The sequence below is a fragment of the Camarhynchus parvulus genome, chromosome 12 (genome assembly GCF_901933205.1).
Source record: "Camarhynchus parvulus chromosome 12, STF_HiC, whole genome shotgun sequence".
Classification (NCBI taxonomy): domain Eukaryota; kingdom Metazoa; phylum Chordata; class Aves; order Passeriformes; family Thraupidae; genus Camarhynchus; species Camarhynchus parvulus.
Genome location: NC_044582.1, coordinates 253,317 through 276,058, shown reverse-complemented (window position 1 = coordinate 276,058; position 22,742 = coordinate 253,317). Strand labels below are relative to the sequence as shown.

Genomic DNA, 22,742 nt, shown 5'->3' with positions numbered 1-22,742 from the left:
TGGCGTGAAGGATGAAAATAATCTAAACTCTTGGGAAGGCCTAATGTTTCAGATTTGTTTTGGACTTGTGGAGGATATGGAGGGAGACAGCTATCTGTCTTTACCCTGTAATAGGAGTCAATTGTTTCTGTGTCAGAAAACATGATTCACCAGGCATGCCAGGGAGAGCATTGCTCAGGAAAGAAAGCCCTCAGGCCTCTCCATCCCTTGGAGAGTTTCAAATCCTGGCAACGTGACTTGGGAACATGACTGAACTTCACAAACTGTGTGAAGTGCACTAACTGGGGAACATTGGGAGCAAGCCACAGTGTGCCTGTGTGGGTCACTGTTCTCCTTCATACTCCATAAAAATTCCTTTTTCTCCACGCTAGTAGAAAAACAGGTTTGAAAGCCCCACATCCCACAGCTGCACTGGTAGGATGCCTCACAGCCTCTTGAAGGGCCACTGGTTATCACACAGAAGTTCTGCAATCTTCAAACCTAATATCACAAATATGGTTGTTTGCTTAATTTGCATGTCCTCTTCACTTGCAGACACAGGGTGTGATGGAATGATGTGTCTTGTTCATCTTTCCAGAGTCAGGACCAGCCTAGACTCATCCAGGGCTGAATTTCATCCAGCTCAGAATGAGGAATTTACTTCCTACTTGTTTTCTTATTGACTCTGAGATCACCAAGATGAGTTTCACTTGTATCTCACAGGACTCCTAGCTTGGGAATACCCTGAAAGATATCATTACAATTCTTTCATAGAAAGCTGCTATCTAAATGATTACCATTAATAATAATTATTATTTTCTGCTATAATTTTACCTGTTATACCTGGACTGTGAATTTGGTTCCAATCTGATGTAAGTTATCTCCCTACCTCCTGGCAGAACGGAGTTCTTGCAAAGCAGAGCAAAGTAGCCACGTTAAATTGGCTGTGGGCCAGCTCCAGAAGCACAGGTGAAACAAAATCCAGCTCTATGCAACCATTATGGATCAGGAATATTTAAGAGGCACAGGCATCATCTTTCCAGCCTTCACTGGGAGCTTTTAAAATGAATTAGCTCAGAGCCCACTGAGGAAAAACAATGTCAGCTTTCTCTGTTTCTGCTGCAGCGGAGCGTTCAGCAGGGAGCAGCCCGGGGGACCCCAGAGCCCTGCAGGACCCTGGAGCCGGCGTGGCCAGGCTGAGGCACCACAGGGCGGCACAGAGCAGCCCTGGGACAGCACCCGCAGGGCTGGAGCACTAGGAGACCCGCAGGGTAGCTAAAACCAGGGCTAAAAAGGAAAAAAAAGCCACCTGAGTGTGATGAAATATTTTGCTATGGAGAAGATTTGCTGTAAATCGTGCTGTGAGAACATGTCTTGCCTGTGATTTATCCAAGCTTCATGTGCAGTGGCACTCTGGCTGCTGGTACCCGACTTCACCTGTTACCAGTTTGTGAAGCACAGACTGAGCCTGAAAGGTTTTTGCTTTACTAGACACAATGTTTTTAAAGATTTATCAACAGCACCACGGCAGAAAGTTTTTCCTTGTGACGACAGTGTAAAGTGGCCTGTGCTCCAAAATAGCAAGGGCAGCTCAGGATTCCCCCAAAATGTTCTTTTATGCCAAAGCAATGGTACTGAATTAACTGGAGCAGTGTTGCCGCATAGCTGTTTCATCTCCTGCCTCTGATTTCTTTCTTTCATTTGGCTCTAATAACATCTCTATGCAGTGGGTGAGATGAAGATAAAAAAATTACCCCCTCCCCTGAATCCTATAATTTTGTAGTTTCATCATGTCTTGGTTTGGAAAGACAGGCGTCTGCTAAGGAAGGCAGGAGCCTCCCCTGAAATGGAGAATGTAAACCCTCCCCACCCCTCCGAATTGCTATAATTTTAAATTAAGGGGCTCTCAGGCAAAGATATGGGAGCAGGAAATAACAGTTCTTTAATAGGGAAGAAATAAAAAGAATAAAATAAACAATGCAGTCCACTGGAACAACACTGACAGAGTCAGAACCCAACCTGACACCCTGTGGGTCAGGGTGTTGGTGGTACTCCGATTGAAAATGTGGCTGCAGTCCTCTGAAGTATCAGGTGTGGTTCTGTTGGAGCAAAGAGGATCTGTAGAGAGGGATGTATTCTTCCTCTGGAGATCCAGTGGAGGAAGAGGCAGCTGCTGTTCCTGTGGGGAATCCCGTGGAGAGAAACTGTGTTGGAGTGTCAGAATCTCAGAGTATATCGGGGTAGCGGTGCTTGGCTCCTCCCTCTGGGCGGAGCATCTCACAATGGGATGTTATAGTTCTTATCAGTCATGCACTGATATTCAATAGCCTGTTATCAGCAGAGGTCCCCTCCCGAGGAAGGTGTGAATGTGGTCATTCAGAGAGAGAGATAAGGCAAACTGCTCACTTGACAAGGTAATCTGCCATACAGATGGTAATGGAAAACATCTTGCATGCAATCTTCAACCACATCAGGCCGTTGTTTCACTCATATCCAAACCTTGGTGATGCTCCTGATGCTCTGCTCTGGTCCCTTCACCTGGCACCTGGCACGAGGCTGCTCCTGCAGAGGACAGGCAGCAGCACAAGCACAGCCTCCCACTAACAGCTGCTCCTCTCCCCTAAGGGCCACAAACCAATGGGCAAGGAGGGGAATCCAGTTCCCACTCATCAGGGAGTCAGTCCACAGAAGGGCATAGGATGAAGAGGATCTCTCCTCCTGATGAAGTTATCTCAGAGATCCTCCTCTATGACCACTCAGGCCCTGTTCAACAGAACCCAATGCCAAGCTCTGGGGCTCCTCTTGTCCCCAGAGTCTTGTAGCAGCAGATGCAATCCTAGCTCTGGGTTAAGTGACTCTACCTAAGGTTTCAAGTTGTGTCAGGGGAGATTTAGATTTGATATTAGGAAATATTTCTCCATGGAAGGGGCTGTCCAGTCCTGGCATGGGCTGCCCAGGACAGTGGTGAAGTCACCATTCTTGCAAGTGTTTAAAAAACATGTGGATATGGCACTTTAGGACATGGTTTAATGGTGAACATGGCAGTGGTGCCAGATCAGCCTCAATTATACTGAGCTCTTTTCCAACCTTAGCAATTCCATGGTACAGCAACAAGTTCCCTTGGTGGGATGCTCAACACTGCTCATAGAGGCACCCATGCCAGCAGTACCCCCTTACCCAAAGGAACAGGCCAGTAACAAAATGAAGTCCCTTTTTGGGTGGCCCAAGTAGCACTTCAAATGAACTGTGTGTCAAAGTCCCTTTACAGCAAGCACCAGCACACCTCCAAAGCTTCATGGGCAGTGACCCTTGGAACTCCCAAAATTACACAAAATCAAGGATTAACCCAAAGACACACAGTCTTTGAACTGATGAGCCCTGTTTAACTCCAGATCCCTAAACAAGCTAAGCAGAAAAATTGCAATTTTGAAATCAGGTGAAAATGTTAAAAATCCTGGGGCAAATAGCCATAAAAATTTAACCATGAGAGGCAAGAGCCCAGGAGGGCAACAACCAAGGGGTGCTTCTGCAAGGAAGAGCAGTGCATTAACTACAAGAAAAACAGCAGCATTCTTCTCCCAGATTTTATTTCAATTTAATTGACAGCTTCACCCCATTAAAAAAAAGAAATACATTAATTTTTAAAGGATGTACATTCAGAGAAATTAATACAGGACACAGGCTCTGTGAAGTGCAGCAAACTGATTCTTGCCAGCACAGCCAAGGCATGGCATAACATGGAGTAACATCTGTGCACAAAGAATGGCAGGGAAAAGCATCCACAATGGCACATTTTGATCAAACATGTTTTCAATTTATTACAATATGAGAAAAATAACAACAATTGAAAGAAACAAAAGGAATAACTTTGTCTTGGCAAAGGCACTTGTAACTGCAAACTCCATCCAGCAGCTGTAAAGCAGCCCAGTGCATCCCACAATGAATCATCACTTCATTCCCACTCCAGCTCATCAGGCACATCATCCTTCACCAAGTCCTTTAAATAGCACTCTGGCTTTAAAGAGAATTGTGCAAATACTTTGTAGGATCTATCACTTTGCTTCCCAGCTCTCTGCACACAGATGGTCCTGTACTCAGCCTTAACCATTTCCATGGCTCAGGCCAGTACCTGCTTAGCTCCTGGACAATTCCTGCCTACAGCATGGCAGCCACAGTGTTCACCAGGATGGTCTCCACCCTTGGCATGGAACCACCTACAACCCAGACAGGACAACTTCCCTGCACAAAGTGTGAACCATGTTTATAAATTGGTACCAGCACAGTTTCAGCAGCAAAGGCCAAGCTGCTCTTGACCTGCCAGGGAAACCAGAATTCTGCAGCTAAACAGCTTCATCCAAGACCCTGCTTGATTTATTCCCAAGTCTGTAACACTGTTTGCCTAAAAGGACCCGACTCCCATGCAGGTGCACATGTGCTTCCTCCAGGAGCTGAAAATGGAATTATCACTGTCCATATGTGCTGCATAGATGTGCTTGCAGAGAAGCAAGCTCCTGAAAGAAAAATATTCTCAAAATGTCTCCCAGCCTGTGCACATGCCAATTGTACAGGCAGCCTGACATTCACTGTTCATATTAACAATTGGCACTAATGACAGAACAAATTGTTTTCTATTCTTTGCTCTTAGGTCCTTTGACACTAGGATGAATCCAGACTCACTTTTTCTTCCTCCTTCCAGCTCTAACCCTTGGCACAGCTCATTCTGGATCATTTTTTCCCCTGAGAGATATCCTCATCTCAAGCAACCTCAGGAAGGGAAGAAAATGTAGCCCTAGCCATAGTAAAATTTCCTGTACCATACTGGGAAAGAATTCTTCCCCCAGCCCTGGCACAGGTTGCCCAGAGAAGCTGTTGCTACCCCACCCCTGGAAGTGTCCTTTCAAAGCTCTCTAGTAGTTTAATATCTTTCTTATATTGTGATGCCCAAACTGCCCCCAGCACTTGAGGTGAGGCCGCCCCAGCGCAGAGCAGAGAGGGACAATCCCCTCCCTGGCCCAACTGGCCATGCTGGGCCTGGCGTCCCCCAGAACAGGGATGTCCCCCCTGGCTGCCAGGGCACTGCTGACTCATATCCAACTTTCCATCCACTAGGATTCCCAGGTCCCTTTGCATGGTGCTGCTCTCTAGCATCTCATTCCCCAGCCTGTCCATACATCCAGGGTTGCACCATCCCAAGTGCACAATCTGGTACTTTCCCTCGTAGAACTTCACTGGGTTGGTGATTGTCCAGCCCTCCAATGTGTCCAGGTCTCTCTGCCGTCTCCCTTCACTGGGAAAGGGAAAGCTAAATGAACCTGGAACATTTTCTTGGTAGTCTGAAGTCCTTCAGGTCAGACATTCCACTCTCTGGAACAGCCCATGGGCTGGAAGCAGCCTGAAACAGCTCCAGGGCATTCAAACCAGGTCCAGCAGCTGTGTCAGACTGGGAACAAGGCAGACTGGGATGAGGCCCCAACAGGGAATCAGAAGACACAATGAATACAAGGCACACATCAAGGGAACTGGCGCCCCTTTTCACAGGTGCCAGTACCCACCTAAGCTCAGGCAGTGACTACAAAGGGTCTAGACAAAACAGTTCTGAGATGGAGATCCATTTCTTAGTAAGGGCTTTGAGTGCATGTGTTTAAGTTCTTTTCTTAAATTAATTCTCACAAAAGAAAAGCCAGAGTTCTTCAAACAGTTGTGATCCTTCATTCCAGTATAGAAAACACATATGCAAACATGGCTTCAGACCCATGCTCACTTAAGAGATCATTTTAAAGCTTATAATAAAAATATTTTTTATACAAACAATAAATACTTCAAGCATTTACAAAAATAAATGGTCCATTCCCATAAAGAAGGACATTTAAAGCTCAAATTTCGAATACATCTGGAGACAAGGCAATTATTGATTAAGCCAGTTAATAAAATCTTTGGTATGAGTACAGGACATTTTTATCCACTGTTGGCTTCCTTTGGTGTACTGTACAGACAAGCAAAGAGACAGCTTTTCATTAATTTCTTGACATGTCTTCCAAATGCAACATACAAATATTTCTAACATGTCTTCCTATGATAATAGGAGAAAAACCCAAGATTCTCCTGCCTCTTCCTATGACTTGCGTTTCTAAAATGGAATGATGAGAGGAAAAAGAGAAAGTGAACACAGTTAGATTTCATTTTATCTAGGAAGCAGTATCTGCAAAAAATAAAAACCAACTAAAAATAACTCTAGAGGAAAGCCCATTTCCTTCAATTCGCAGAAATCAAGTGCCAAGAGAGGTGAACAAGGAATCTGTTCAGATTCATTGCTGCAAGTTGAGACAGGAAGAGAAGATTGATCAGTTAGGGAAGGGGGCAGCTTCACCCCTGAGCACAGCTCTGGATGGTGTGGAGCCAGTGTGGACTGTCAGGTGGCAGTTAGAGCTAACACCCAGAGCCAGCAGCATGGGGACAGCTGTAGCTGCTGGAACTCAGCAAATCCAGACAGCATCCCCCAGCCTTGGCCAGGCTTCCACCAGCTCCCAAGGGGTGTGGGAGCCAGAAGGTTTTGGGTGTGTCCCATGACTGCTGGGAATCATGACCCATTGCTATAGCAACAGGCGTTCACACGACTACTGCATTTAAAAAGTGCCCCTATTTGTGGCATCTTCTGTAGGCAAAATATCCATTATTTATACCTCAGCATGTTTGCTGTGCAATTTGTATCCGGAGCTCATTAATGAATGATGACACCTTGACCCACCCTGTTAGGGAGCCCTGACAGATGAGGAGCCCAGCTCGTTTCATCCCTGCTGAGAGAAGGCAGGCAGGAGAAGCCCCTGAGAAGCTCACCTGAGTTACAGCAGTACCAGAAAAGGGCCAGTCCTGCAGCCATGCTGAAACACGCCAGGAAAAACACTGGGCCTACAGAAAATGGCAAGAAAACACATTGAGACAGAGCAGGGTACCAGAAGTTTAGCTCAGCTCACAAATCACCAATTGCTATCAATATGCATAATTAAGCATATTCAAATGAAGCTAACATATTCACAATTCTGTCTGTTCTGTCGCTAATGTACTGTGAAGCACATTTATTAGACTGCAATTAATTTTTACTACAGTTGCTTTGCCACCATTCCCTGTTCCCCTCTGCTCATCTACCAGCTACAGACTATGGCATTTAAGGAAAAGTTTCCAAGCCAAATCTCCTAGAAACTGCCTGCCTGGAATTACACACAGTTTAATGGTGATGGTCAGTACCGATGTTCAATAAAACCTTTCTAATTCATACTTATCCACTGACAAAACAGCATAAAGATCTATATCTGCTTCTTTATTACCTAATAGTCTACTTGTAGTTACTATCTCACTAGAAACAGAGATACAATAGCTACACATCTACTTGTAGATACAATTAAGCTACATCTATCAATTTAAGGTCAAGTGTACTGTCTCAACAAATTCCTGGAGCTGACTGCGTGGACAAGGACATTAGAGAAACACCAAAGGAGCACAGATTTGGTTGCTCTTTGGCATGTAACCTCCCAAGGAGGAGGGTGGCTAGTGGCCAAACAATCTCTAGTCTGAGGGCAGGTCAGAAAAAAAAATTAATAAGGAAAAAAAAAAACAAACAAAAAAAACCAAACAAAAAAACCCCAAACAAACAAACAAACAAACAAAAAACTACTTCATTTTCTTATTTCCAAACACTTTCTCTGTTCATCCTGTACTTTATGCTGCAGACAGCATCAGCAATAGCATCAGCAATGTGTAAACTCTGAACAGCAATTTGGTTCAATATTCACAGAAACACCACCACCACAGACAAAAATATACATTGAGTTAAATAGTGTTTCTGTTACTTATTTCAGTTTTTTCTCAGGAAACTGCAAAAAAGGCATAATTCACAGAAGGTGTTTTGAATCTCTCATTATTGTATCTAAATCTCTAAATAAAATACTGAACTTAAATGACACAATAGTTCATTATAAATGGTGAGAATTCTTCATCTTTATTTGAGATCTTCCTTTTCAAAATATCCTACCATGAAAAAAATATTTGTCTCTGTAATCTGGCATTGAACAGAGGAAGGTGAAACTAATTAATATGTTTTCCTAAGGAAAATATATTTAAGCTTTTCCTGCCTTTCCATCATTGCTTTCAAATGACTTGCAGTTAAATTGAGAGCTTAAAAAAATTGAAAAAAATTGAAAGCCAGATCAAAAAGTTATTGATGGCTTTATGCAAAATGAATAGACCTTACTGTTCAGGCACTGAAGAAATCACAGGAAATTAAGAGCTTAGCTGTAATAGTGTAAGTAATACCATCGTAAATATTGATTAAACTCTACAGTCTCTTCAATTTCCTGGCACTGGTTTCCTCGACAGTAACTCAGTACATTTTCCTCCATTAATTCTACTTAACTTGTGACAGTAAACACATCATAAGCCAAAGTAGTTGCTATATACAGTGCAAATTACATGATATAATAAATTGCATCATAATCTGCAAAGCCATTCCATCCGGTGACACTGTATGATTTATTTACCCCTGTCATTTAGCATATATTGCTCCTTGTCAGTGTCTATCTCTGTGGGATCTGGGGTTTCTAGAAATAAAAGCAATACATGAAAAGTTAGTACTCAGCTCAAGCAAACAAACAAACATAATCAGCACATGCAAAATGGTGCAAAACACCATATTTCAGAAAAATATCCAACATTGACATAAAGTATTAACCCCTCCAATGGTAAACCATTGCTAAAGTTGGACTGACCAAAAGACACAGGCATAGAGTCATCTGAATGCAACTAAAAATAGCTGCAGCCCCACCTCTGATCAGCTTAAGAACTGACCACATAAATAACATTACACTTTTCTCCTAAATTAGGAAAGCAGGAGATAATCCTTCACAATATCAGCAGTTTTCCTTGTAATACATAGAAACTCTTTGTTAACAGATGCACTAATCTCAAAACATCTCTATAATTTCATGCATCACCATTCTTTGTTCCTGAGCAAATCTCCGGGCATTGATGTATTTAGCAGGTAAAGCACATAGAAAGAACTTCTTGGTGTAGATTATTTACTAAATGCAGGTCTCAGCTGAAGGCATTCTTTAAAACTCTGTCGGTTCCACATGCTAACATTTGGCACAAGCAATTTCAGCCTGTATCTTTCTGCAAATTCTAGTAGAAAAGGAGGCTGGCCATAGGACAAGGTGTTCAGTAGTTTCCAGTCTGGGCAGAAAGACCCTTTTAGAGCTGCCTTTGCCACATAGATGTGGAGATTATGCTGTCTGCAGAAGGGGGACGCACAGCTGCCACCAGACATGGCAGAAGAGTGACTTTTCATATAACACATCACTGATCTGCAACACTGTTTTAGCCAAAGCTTTCTGTAGTCATGCAATCACAGAATCATAAAGGTTGGAAAAGACCTCTCCGATCACCAAGTCCAACTGTCAAAGGGCTAGGAGGGTTAAAAAAGGAAAGGAAAAAAAGTAAGAGCTCTGAATCTGGCTGTCAATAGGGAAGAATTTAAGACTGATCGGTTTCAACTGCTCTCCTTCTCTCACGTGACACCAGGATGTAGGAGAGGTGCCTCGGAAACTGCCCAGTCCACCCAGGCAGCGACAGGGGAACATCCATCTCCCCTACTAAGGATATCCCTCTCTGTGGGGAGACAGGACATGGCTCTGGAGCAGGACAGAAGCATCTGGTGCCCTTTGCTGTGAAGCCTGAGAGTCATCAGAGCAGCAAGGATTGCTGCAAATCTTCCATAAGCTCGGTGTGCCCCTAGCAGCCTCACCCAGCGTGTCCCTTTGATGAGCTGATGTCCCTCCTAGAAATTCCAACTGGGAAATCCTCACACTGCACAGGAGAGCACAGACAAATCTCTGCCACTTCTGTTGCTGCATGGGGCTGATCCAAGCCTTTATCCTTTAAGTCTATGTCAGCATGGAGAGAAATAAAAACATTTTCTGAGTCCCTTGGAAACACCCATTTGCTTCAACAGCTCTGAGGCTGCCCATACTGTGTGCCTTACCTCCCCTCTAGTGGGAATGTTCAGACATTACCAGACACTTCATTGGCAATTTACACTTCAGGCAAAGAAATTTTGTTCTAGCGTGAATTTTAAAGCTGCCTTAAAAATAAAAAAGAAATATTTGAAAGGATTTCCTCTGCTGAAAAAAATCTGTTGCATGTATAGCTGCATGTAATCTATTACAGAACTATGGCGTTCATCCATAAATCATCCATGGGTCATCCATGTCCTCATTGATAATTTCTCCAGCTGTTTGTAATGCTGCTTGTTTCAGCTCAGCCTGCACTTAGCAGAAAAGCCCCATGTTAGTGATTCTCCTTGTTCTTCATATTTACAAATTCTAGTGGCAGTTCTGTAAATGCTTTGTGCTAAATTTAACAATTACTGCTAAGAGCATTATAGAATGATAGCATGGTTTGTGTTGGAAGGGACCCTGAAAACCACCCAGTTCCAACCTCCTGCCATGAGCAGGGACACCTTCCACTGACCAGAGTGCTCAGGACCCCATAGATTTTGGCCTGTAACACCCCTTGAGCACTTCCAAGAAGTAAAATTCGAGTAACAAATTGTACATGCTGGAGGTCTGAAGGATAATGCCTTCAATATCGAAAATGTCCAAGTTCACTTAAACGAAAAGTTACTCCTCATATTGACAAAAGGAGCTTTTGTCCTGAAGCTGAAGCATAAAGGTGTTTGCAGTTTTAGCTTAAAAAGCTGCACAGATGTTTCTTGACCATTCAATCCAGAATGCAGACATTTGTTTTAATTACAGAACTCTAAGAAGCAGCAAGCATATTAACACAATCATCTAAATATTTATTTCTTAGGTCAACAGAAAGAAACTGCCGAATCTCAGCACACAGTAAAGTTTAAACTCAGTTCTTTAAATTATCCTTATCCTTCTGAGGATGGTAATATAAAAAAGTGTACCAAGATAACAGAGAATTTAATGACTTCTCATGTTTACTGAAGTCAGCAGTTTGCAGCAGCAAAACTGTTTTTGGGTGCCACAAGGAGCTGTATGTTTAACGTGAAGCACTTCTAGCACAGGTATTTGCTATGCAGAGTCTGAACAGGAGAAACCCTCACCCTGCCTACTCATGGCTACCTGAGGAAAGCTCAGTCACCACACAAATCATGTGCAAGGATGAGCACGTTTCTGCTCTAGCTAAAAGTGAAAACATCCCACAGACCCTATCCAAGTCTCCTTGTAAAGATACATTTTCAAAAATGGCTTGTAGAATATGCTATTAAACATTTAAAAAGCTTTAACACTTACATATCAAAACAGTTTTGAAATTTTTCTTCTTAGTGATTACACCAAGACTTCTCAAACTGCTCTTAATTCATAAAGGCTGTCTGCTAACTGCTAGTCAGCCTGGCAGAAAAACTTGTTTCTTGACCGCTACCAAAGTAAAAATGATAAATCCAAGACAATTTGATTGAAGAGCCTGTTCTCCAAAGTGCGCAACTTCTGCAAGGTGAACATCAGCTCAAAGCATTGCCTTCAAGCTGCTGCGAGGCTCAGTCAGTTGGGACTGGGGCTCATCTGAGATTCTGAGGCAGGATGGGTCCAGACTTCCCCAGTTCAAAAGGGTTCAGGTATGGATGTGGGGTAACTCTGCAGCCTCCCCATGCAGGCAAGAAAATGGTCCTCCACCAGTTTGTGCAGGGTAGATACAAATTACTTCTTTCAAAATGAAAGACAAAACTAAGGAAATTACAATTTTACATTACAAAACCCCCTTACAGCTTTTGGAAAACTCAAGTCAGAAGGAATTAAGGTATACCCCAAAAATTATTTAAGTAACTTGTTTATTTGTATTATTTATAATCTGTTTAGGTTGTTTAAATGCCCTACACTGCATCTGAAATTAGGTTTTGTAATACACTGGTGAGGAAATCCACAACTCAATCAACTTACAAGTCAACTTACTCAAGATTTTCCTGCTTGGCAGGTCATTAAACAGCTGTTCAGCATTGATCTGCAGAGCCCTGTAAAACTCCTGACAGTGTCTGTCTCCTTTCTTTTGGAGGTGTTTTAACAGATCTGAGAGCCTGGTATGGAGTGATGCCTTTGGGTTCCTGAACTGCAAGAGAAAAGTGCTCATCAGAAAAGACATTAAAACAGAAGAGAGATTAAAAGATCAATTTTACATCACTATGCCAGTTATGTAGCTTCTTTATAGAGCTTCTTTGATATTTACTAAAAGAATGGGTCAAAAAGGGAAACCTAAAAAGGACATACATGCAGTGCACTGCCCTGAGCTCCACGTGGTCAGCAGAGTCTGACGGAGAGCATATTGTCTCTGCCTCTCCTTCTGCTTTTTTCTGTCCCAATCAAGTGAAAGACAGTCTGCATTCGACATCTTCCCTGCATCCAAGCTGACATGGTACTTGCTATTCTACAGTTTAATTCTGGCAGCTGTAGATAGAATATTTCAGCAAATCTTATAATTTGAAATAAAGTTTGATGCTCTCAAGGTTGCCCTTAGCTGCCTAGTAAGGATCCCCGAAAAGGCACTTTATACTGCTTATCCTAGTCCCAGTAGTGGAGTGTTCATCATCCCAAGATTTCATATTTCATGTTTTATTGTTTCCAGCCAATTAATTGCTGTACACTCACTTCAACAGGCACAAATTCCCATTACTCAGGTTGGCAAACAGTTGCAGTGGAAAACATATTTTTTTCTGTAGTGCTAAATGTGATGGGTATTAGCAGACCTTACAAAGAGAAGGAAAATGCATCTCTAGCTTTACACATCAAACCGTTTTCAGTTTATTTAAAAAAAAAATCCAAAGCCATTCTCAGCAAAACACCATATTTCATAGCAGCACAGTGGAAAACCTTTGTAGCATACTGAGTTGGGAACAATTGCTGCTTGAGGGGGACAAGAATGCCACAGATTTTACACAATACTCCTTCTTCTGACAAAATTCCCACAGGGTCTTCCAGATACAGTTGAGATTATAAGCTTCCTAAACATTCAATAGAGTTAATACAAACTTGTCTGAATCTATTAAAAAGCAGTTCATTTCTGCCTAAGTGCAGAAGTCACAAATCATGTTTCAGATTCTTTATGCATTTATTTTGAAACTCTTGAGGGAAGTGGCAAGACTGGCTCAGTAAATGATTTAGCTCTGCTCTACACCACCAAACACTATTTGTCTCCATGAAGTTTGATTCTGGTAGAACTGGACCTATTTTTCGTCATGTTCAAATACTGATATACCAAAACTCTTTGCAGACATGAAGCCAGCAGAGGGTAAGTAAGTACAAACTATTATAAGTAGGATTGTGGAAGCTCTTAGTTGACTTTAATTTTGTCGCCACACAAGATTAGAAGCTTTTCTCCCTGAAAAGAGCTACTCATTTTTGAAAGCTTCACATCAGGGAGGGTGGCCTTCCTCCATACATGGTGGCACCACTGCAAGATATTATTAACTCCACCCACTTCCCACAGCTCCACACTTACTAACGGGACTAACACCCCCCACTTCTCTACCAATACTTACAATTGTTAATTGGTTACCAAAACTGATTGAGCTAATATACATGATTTTGTGGGCAGAGATGGATGCAGCACAGATCATCTGGTGTGCCACTCCACACCACCTCATGGGAGGAGACAGGCATGCCAGGCACGTGGTCACAGGATGGGTGCCCTCCTGCCCAAGGACTGGCTGCATGACTGTGTGCCCCTGATCATGGCAGGGACCGTGGCATTAAACTGCTGCTGAAGAGAGCATTCTCTCCCATGACTACTTGGCACAGGGAACATGCCAGCTCTGTGACTGCTCCTCTTACATGAGATGCCAGACATAACTGGTCAGCAAGCAGGAGGTGAGGCAGGCTGGCTGCATGTGGCACCAAGAGTTGTGTCAGGAAGAGGGCAGCTGGGGTAGTGACCCACAGAAGCAATACAGCAGTCAGAGACGCAGCAAAACTCCTCAAATTACCTTTTCTGCTTCTTCATTGGTAAGAATTTGGGGATAGACTCTGTTGAGCTGAAGAACTATTTTATCAACCACTTGCTCATTCAGTCGGCTAGTGCTTGTAAGGAAATACATGTCATGCTGCAGCCGATGACAATACGACTGATCTAAAGATAAAATAACACAGAAGAAACCAAAGCAGTTCATTAATAAGCCATTTTTAAATTCCATACATTTCATTTTACTACCAGTGATTAAATAGCTAAAATAAAATTATCACCACCACCTAATATTAGCAAGCTGAACTATCTGTTAGGGAAACATAACACTGCCATGTGCTTTCAAAGACTCATCCACTTGAAATTACACAAATCAGAACTTCTGGCAGGTCACTCCTACTGCCTCTCTCCTTCCAAGGGAGAAGGCTATAAATCATTTAGAAGCCAAGCTCTGATGGATATTTAATCAAATACAGCCTAAAGTTAATGAATTACTGCAGATAAATACTCTATCACTTATGAAATCAGATTATGACATTTAAGGCACCTGCAAGATGCTTCTCCCACCAATGGGATGCTCTCATTCTGCTCTTGGAAATAATAAGGCTCATAAAAAAACTTATCATACATGATCATAAGGTGCCAGACTGTCTGCTAGAGCACCTGCAGGAAAAACAGAAAAAACATCAGGGACACCCTTTCTTAAGTTCTTCAAACAGGGAGTTTGTCAGACACAATTCCCAACAGAAGAAGGGATATGCCAGACCGTGGCAGCAGCCAGAACGCTGGACAAACCCATATAAAGTGCTCTGCTTTATATGCCTGTGCTGAGGTGTGTGGCCCCTGAAAGCAGTCACTAGCCACTGGCACAACGCAAGCTAGAACTTTCAAGTTACATTGGTTGCTAAAAACTCCTTTGTAATTTTGTTTCTGCAACTATTTTTAGCATAAAACCCTCATGTTGCTTTCTGTACAAGAAACATCAAACAGGATTTTGTTTGTCACAATCCCCTGCATACATTTCTTCATGATCTACTTTCACTGCCTTTCTGGATAAAGCCACAGGGCCCTAAGGAGTTGCACTGCCACTTTGTATTTATCACAGTAAATTAATAAATACAGCTGCATTTCAAATTTGTAGGCCGAGATCAGCCCTTCCCTGCCCCGCTGCAACATGCAAGCACTCTCATCCACACCCAGGCCCTGGGAGCTGCCAACCACCTTTAGTCAGGCCAGTACACACTCCCAATTAATAAGTCCAACAATATTTACATAAGGACTCTACTCACTGTCTCTGACACCACTGTATCTTTATTATGGTTTCATCTTTGGTTTGTTTTCCCCTTAAAAGCCTTCTTAAGTTTATCAAGCAAACAAACAGGATTGTTAGGGAGATAAATTTAAATACAACAGACATGAAAACCAGTGCAGCTCTCTGATGTTCTCTGGAAAACACAGAACTTGCAAACATCCATTCCAGAAAGCTCAGTGGTGTCTGCTGTGCAGTGCAAACACGAGTTGCTACTTCCTGTAAAACTCCTGGGTGATTTTCATAAATATACAGAAAAGCTGGCAACTAAAACCTGGAAGGTTTCAATCTGATGATCAAACCATTTGTACATGTCCAAGAACTCCTTTCAGAAGCATTTCAGGAAAAAGTCTCTCTCAACAAAATGTTAGCTTAACACTAATTTAGTTTTGCCTCTTCCCTTTCAAGATCACAAGACAGGAATGCCAAGGATTTAAGAAGACTGGCTGCAGAGAAATGGTCTTGAGAAGATCAGATGGCACTGGTTACCAAACACACCCACGAAGAGCAACTGGTCTGCTCCTCTGGGCTGAAAGGATGACAGAGAGGTGAAAAACAAGATGCCACCCTCTTCTGCTACTCTCGCCCACTGCCATGTGCTACTGCAAGTTACCAGAAGTCAAGGGACTCTGACAGCAAGTCAAGAGAATCACAGAATCATTTAGGTTGGAAAAGAACCTTAAGACTATTGAGTCCAACCATCAATCCAGTATCATCACCATGTTCAGCACTAAACCATGTCATGGAGTGCCACATCCATATGTTTTTTGAACATTTCCAGGGATGATGACTCCATCACTGCCCTGGGCAGCCTGTACCAGGCATGGCCAACCTGTACCAGGCCTGGGCAATCCTTTCAATTAACAAATTTTCCTTAATATCCAACCTACACCTCCCCTGGCGCAACCTGAGACTGTTACCTCTCATCTTGTCACTTGGTGCTTGGAAGGAGACTGACACCCACCTGGCTACACCCACCCGTCAGGGAATTGTAGACTTCAACAACTGCAGTGAGCAAAATATTAAAAAGCATTTGATACTAGAGTGCGACATTAGGTTACACACAGTCCCAATCCTCTAAGCTCCATAAGATGGCTAAAACAACCAGAGTCACCAGGAAAACTAACCTGTGCGCTCCCCAGGTGTAGAGGCACAATCCCAGCGAGCTGGATGGAGTCTGGGAGTAAACAGCAGACTTCGCTGCCACACAACAGGCAGCCAGTATGCCAGGGTGTCAAACGTGGCACCGCCCGGCTACACCGGACACGCCAGGCCGGGGCTTCGCACGCCCCCGCCGCCCCGAGCCCCGCGCCCGGCCCCGCCCCGCCCGCCGTCCCACGGCCTGCCCATGCGAGGCCCAGCAGCGCTGCCCGGGCCGGGCCGGGCCATGCCCCGGGGCCATCACCCCGACCCACGGCCAGGCCGCGGCCCCTGCACCAAACCGCCGGGGCCACCGCGCCGGCAGGGCCACTGCGGGGCGCGGAGACACCGCGACATCGGCACTGCGGCCCCGGAGGCTCCGGCCGGGCCTGGGAGCGCGACGGCGCTCAGCAAGCTGCCGAGGATCCCCGGACCCTGCCCGTCCCGCACTCACCGGCCATGGCAGCCCCGGCCCCGCCCGGCCCGCGGGCTGCGGCCTTCGGACGGCGGCCTTCGGCCTTCCTGCCAGGCCGGGACGGGGCGGGGCGGCCGGCGCTGGGCACCGCCTCCCGGGCGCGGAGGCGGCGGGGGAAGCGCGGAGCGGGGGAAGCGGAGCGCAGGGCCGGGGGCAGCCGGGGCGGAACCGGGACAGGCCCCCCTTAGCCCCCCGTAGCCCACACCGGCGTTCCCATCGCCTTGACCTCCGAGGTAAAACATTTCTTCAGATGTCTGTGCTCACCAGCCCGTCCCGTGTAGAAGCATGAATTTACACTTGCACAGCCACAAGTTTTTAAACAATTAATGCATGATTGGTAAAGCCGCGATTTCCTTTTCCAGAAGAAATTACAGTGTCCAAAATACCATGTCTACATCTTCACCACATCCATGTAGAATTTATATTTTCCTTGTGCTGCAGCACAACGCGCATTTAAGTGCAGCTGGACACGTAAGGTACATTGGGCAGGTAGTGACTCAAGCCCAAGGAGCAGGGAGAATTTCTCTCATAGAAAAAGTTTCAGTGAAGCATGTAATTAGTTGGGATAGTTAACTTTGTGAGTGAAAAAGTACAAGCAAATCTGTGGATGTAAAACCTGCTATTTGCCCCAAATTTCATCAACAATTAATTACCTAGCAAGGAATGGAAGAGAATATGCCTTGCTAGGGATAAATGCTGCAGAGGATTGAAGCATTGTCAATTGCTGTGTCATTCATGGTGTATATCCTTGAGAAGATTAGTAGAGTATGTACATCCTGAGTTTATCCTATTTACCCTCCGGAATCCAGATCTTCCTAACAGCAAGAAAATACATTTTAAAATTATTATTAATATTATTGCACATGGAGACCTTGATCACACCTGCATTGGTGTGATTTTGGCAGTGTATTTTAGTAAAGAAACAGAAATCTTGTGAAAAGTAATTTGGAATTTTGTAATTCCTTTTGTGATATATTTTTAACATCATTTTGGATAGGGCTGAGCTACCTGGCACAGTGGAAAGCGCCCCTGCCCATGGCAGGGGTTTGGAACAAAATTATCTTTAAGGTCCCTTCCAATCCAAACCATTCTTGTGTTCTACAATTCACTTCCATATGCATATTAAAACATTACAGCAAGAGGGGTTGCCTAATACTAAGAAGCAGTGGGAGAATGCCATGCTGAGGATTTGTTTTTATGACTCCTTTATACCTCTGTGAATTCACTGCATTTTATGTTCTACTAAAGTTTCCCTGGAAACTTTTAGAAATTTTAGAAGTTTTAAATTTAAAAGCTTTTAGAACTTTTGAAACTACTAGAATCTAAACTACTAAACAGAAAACCTGATCATCTTAGTGCGATATGGACTGAAATGTCTAATATAAATCTAAATGTTTTTCAGCACACAGTGATTCAAAGCACAGTGAGTGAAGTGGAAACGAAAATCAATCCCTCAGGAATGCTGCGATGTACAGTGCCACACTGCCTGGAGATATTTTTGTCCTGCAGACTCAGATAAATACACAAGAAGCAGAGGTTAAACATATCTCCTCCTCATGCCGGTGGCACGCAAGACCTCTGCAGGAGGATCGCTGTCAGGTTCGCTTTGCACAGACAGATCCTGGCGGAGCCACACGTCCACAGCAGAGGCCGCCGCCGTGCCCTGCTCCTCGGGAGGGAAGGACCAGGCTGGGGCTGGTCCCGAACGCCCTCCCATGGTGACAGTCACAGCCCGTGACAGTCACAGCCCACAGCCGGGTGGGGAAGCCGCATCGCGAACAGCGAGGCGAGAAGCGCGCCCCTCACCCCGCTCCGGAGCGGCGGCACGCCGCGAACCCCCGCTGCCTGACAGAGCCCAGTGCCCTTCCAAAACTCTGATTCATTTCAGAGTGGCCATGCGAAGCGACCTGCACAACGTTTCTTTTCCCAGCAGACTGATTTCCTGCTTAGCTAATCTCGAAAGCCGGTACTGTTTCCCCCCGCTAAAGCGACCGATTTGTTTATTTAAGTGAGCTTACTTACTACTTACTTACTTACACCCTTGTCCTGGCAACATTTTATCATGCAGGGTTTTATCTGTTAACTGTTGGATAACAATACGCTTTGTTGTTTTCCCACCGCCAGAGGACTGAATCTCTTTAGCAACTAATTAAATCCAGATAGCGCAAGCAGTTCCTCTAACAGTCTTTCTTTGTGCTTAAGAAAATACAATCAAGTATTTCTTAAAAAGGTCAGATAAGGCACTAGGCTCCCTTCAGTAAGTTTCAGTCAATAATTTACAAAAAGAAGCTCTAAGAAGGGGGAAAAACGTGAAGGCAGTGACGGGTTGGCCACTCCCGTCAGAGCCACTGCCCCTCTGACTCTGAACTCCTGTTCCCACAGATTTGCACCTTTCAGACCCTTGTTTTGCCCAAATTCTTCGCTACAAATGTGCACTTACAGCTTCTGTAGAACATCATCCATCGGTTTCAGGGTGGGTATGTGCCGTGGCCGGCACACGTCCCACGAGGGGCGGCCGCAGTGCAATTCTCCTTGACGGGATAAGCGGAGGTCACGGGCAACTTGGAGAAGCGAAAGTAAACAGGGAGGGAGCGAGTCCAGTTGTGACAGCCGGCAGAGCTCCGCCGGGAGCGATGGGCGGCTGCTCTTCTGCGCCTGGGAGTCAGCAGCAATTTGCTGGTGATTTTAGGGGACGTGTAATTAGTTCTGAAAACCAAGATGTTTGTTTGCTCAGAGTTATGAAGGCTTTTTGTGTGTATGCTAATAATTTCTAGAGTTGCTTCGCACATAAAATGGGTTATTTTCCAATCTTATTTATATAGTCAGAGTATGATTATTTGTATGATTACTTTGTTGGCTAGAAGGAGATGAAGAAAAGAGTTATCTGACTCCAAACACAAAAGCAGAAGCTGTGCTGCAAATTCCCAGCTCTTTATTCCTAACCAGTTAAGCCAAACCCTAAAATGGGAACAGAACTGACTTGGATGAAACTTCCCCCAGAGGGTGCTGGGCACTGCCCAGGCTTCCCAGGGAATGGGCACGGCCCCGAGGCCGCTAGAGCTCCAGGAGTGTTTGAACAGCGCTCCTAGGGATGCACAGGGTGCGATTGTTGGGGTGTCTGTGAAGGGCCAGGGGTTGGACTGGATGATCCCTCGGAGTCCATTTCAGCTCAGCATATTCTATGATAGCCTGGAGCATCCACAGGTCTGGAAACCCCTGGTCAGTTTTAACTTCCTGTATATTCACCCTGTACCTGGTGAATTACACACCCCTGGTTCTGGTCTATGCTACCCTATCACTGGAAATTTTAACAGCATTAGTAAAACAAGAAGATGATGCAGATAAAGAAAAAATTGTGTATCTCATTCCTGGCACAAGGGAATAATGGGCATGTAGAATAAGTGTATACTGATCACAAATAATCCTGGTAAATACTGCACAGATTCTGGAGAATGAACAACCAGCTTCACAAACATGTTCAATACTGCACTTGGCTCCTTATCTAAAGCACAAATCAAATTGTACCCATGAAAAAAATACTCAGCTAATTATTTTTTAAAAAACCAAACAACTGAATTCTTTGAAGATAGGAAGCAAATAAAGTTGTTAGAGCATCCTCCCCTTAAAATAGGTGTGTAAATAAACAGTTGACAGATTTGGCAAACTGACATTCTGCAGAGCTGTGGGAAGGGAACAAAGCCAGTTCAGGTACACGTCCTCACATGGAATTCATCCCTGTGCCAGCTCTGGGCCTCATCTGACCCCCACAGCCAGGAATGAATGAGAGGATGGTGTGCAGCCTGTGTGAAGTAAAGCTCTGGGCATGGGTTAGTGTAGGTCCCTTAGAGTTCTTGGGTCATCCTTGATGGAGAGCTGCTGGGGTGTGATGGTCTGCTCAGATGGGTGGATGCTTTTATCTTTTGTAAAAGGGATTTTGGGGATTTTAGTTGTTGTAGTCATAGTCTTGTTTATGTTTTCCTCTTTAGCTAAATGTTTACAGAAATCCATAGGAGAGGCCTTTTTAATAAATAAAGAAAGGGGAGTTGTGGAGGCCTATGGACCTGCTAGGGGACTTCCTGCATCTATGCCCTGGAAGAATGTCCACTGGACTTCAACTTCTCCCATGGGCTCCTGTGACATGCTGTCAGTCAACCTCAGTGCCACACCCCCGTTGGCCCACTGGCTGTTCAACTGCCTGTTAACCATATATGGTCATGGTTCTAGCCGTTTGTTTGTTCTTTGTACCCTCGTTTGTCTGTACCCCTGTCTGTTTACCCTTGTGTTTCCCATTTGGTCACTGTAATCTTTTTCCCCACTCACACCGTCAGGTGATTGGTTGTTGCTGTTGGCTCTGCCCCTTTGTAACAGTATATAGTCCTGGACCCTCTACATCTCCCTGTCTTTGTCCCTGGACCCTTTCAGAGTGTAGCTGAAATAAGCTACAACTGGAAACCAATACAAAGAACCTTCCTGCCTCCGCTGTCTCACATAAGCAGCTGCTGCGCATGAGTGTGGTATTTGCTGTGTGCTTGGTGGAGCGCTCTCCTCGTGGGGACACTTCAGGAAGGCTTCAGCAACCAACCATCTGCCCATGCTGCAACAGGTTAGAGGCCACTGCAGATTCCAGCTCACAGATACAGCATAAGTCCTGTAGCAGAAATAGGAGCTTGAATCCAGCTGGAATCACTGGCCAGCAAACATTTAAGGGTTACAAGGTTTTAAATGTCTATTTTAGAGTCTCAGCTGTTTTCATCTCCTTCCCGCACAGCACTTACTTCCCTTCTGACAATAAATTATGTTTGCACGAGCAATAAAGCTAACTCCAGGGGGTGCAGCCATCAGAACTAAGCACAGTCCCAGAGGAAGCCAAGCCACAAATCTTTCACAAACAGTTTGGGTGTTGCTTCCTTATCTTGGTGTAACTTTGCTGCCTCTTGCATTAGCTGCCCAAATAAATGACAGTCATTTAGCTCTGGCACAGGCACAGTGAATTTACCTGCCTTCTGGGGTGCTTCCCATGGCTGCCAGCATCCCTGGCAGCTCAAGGGTGCACTTTTTGTCCCATCCAACATTACTCAGCTTCTCCTCATGCAGAACAGGAGCCAGGCTGTCTGCTCACACAAAGTGTTGACCCAAACATCCCAACAGAGAATTTATTTCACTTGCAGTCATATTATTGCATTTTAAAGCCAAATAATGAAATTAAAACACCAGGGAACTAAATAATGGAATTCTGCGAGCATAATCATAGAGATGGGAAGAGGAAGGAAATTCAAAAGAGCTACAGAGAGGCAGGATCAAGGATATCTTGGCCACCCTTCACATGTGTACCTTAAGCATAATATTGCCAGTAGGGCAGAACACCTCCCTCCCATGCCTGTAACTCTTTTTAATCCTAGGCTGAGCTATATCTTCTTTGTGAAGGACTTGTTTAACCATTTGTTCTACACTTCAGGGGATCAGAGAAACCCTCCCATTCTGGTACTTCTGAGGTTCTCTTCTCTCCCCTTATTAAAGTTAAATTTGCCCTTTTCCATTTTCTAAGGGCCAGACCCTCACCACCCTCTCAGACAAGAATTTCTTTCCTGTATCTCACCTAACCTTCTGGCAGTGGGGAACCATTCCCCTTTGTCCACAGTTCCTTTCCAGCTCTCCTGGAGCCCCTTTAGGCCCTGGAAGAGGCTCTGAGGTGTCTCTGGAGCCTTCTCTTCTTCAGGTGAGCACCCCCAGCTCTCCCAGCCTAGCTCCAGAGCAGACGGGCTCCAGCCCTTGGAGCAGCTCCAGATCCTCCTCTGGACTCTCTCCAGCAGCTCCATGTCCTTCCTATGCTGGGGCCCCAGAGCTGGACACAGAGCTTCGGATGAGATCCTAGCA

General features: G+C 44.6%; 1 protein-coding gene across 4 annotated transcripts; it reads right to left on the bottom strand.

Annotated features, from left to right (window-relative positions):
* Positions 1 to 3,489: 3,489 nt before the first annotated feature.
* CARD19 (caspase recruitment domain family member 19) lies at positions 3,490 to 19,527 on the bottom strand. 4 transcript variants are annotated; one of them, XM_030956856.1, is made up of 6 exons: positions 19,309 to 19,527; positions 13,970 to 14,112; positions 11,946 to 12,099; positions 8,511 to 8,570; positions 6,814 to 6,885; positions 3,490 to 6,106 (listed from the first exon to the last, which is right to left on the bottom strand). In XM_030956856.1, exons 1-6 carry the CDS (start codon positions 19,325 to 19,327, stop codon positions 5,994 to 5,996), a joined length of 561 nt encoding a protein of 186 aa, XP_030812716.1. In that variant the 5' UTR covers positions 19,328 to 19,527; the 3' UTR covers positions 3,490 to 5,993. The 4 variants fall into 4 exon arrangements, with proteins under 4 accessions (XP_030812716.1, XP_030812715.1, XP_030812717.1 ...); XM_030956855.1 differs by having other exon boundaries at positions 3,490 to 6,885; XM_030956857.1 differs by lacking the exon at positions 19,309 to 19,527 and adding an exon at positions 16,848 to 16,935 and having other exon boundaries at positions 3,490 to 6,885.
* Between the last annotated feature and the right edge of the window lie 3,215 nt (positions 19,528 to 22,742).

What these genes read in the sequence shown, in the direction of transcription:
- CARD19 (XM_030956855.1), bottom strand. An exon ending in CCAATGAAGAAGCAGAAAAG is followed by an intron (nt 12,100 to 13,969) that starts GTAATTTGAGGA and finishes TTTCTCTTGCAG; the next exon opens with TTCAGGAACCCAAAGGCATC. An exon ending in ATATATGCTAAATGACAGGG is followed by an intron (nt 6,886 to 8,510) that starts GTAAATAAATCA and finishes CATTTTCTGTAG; the next exon opens with GCCCAGTGTTTTTCCTGGCG.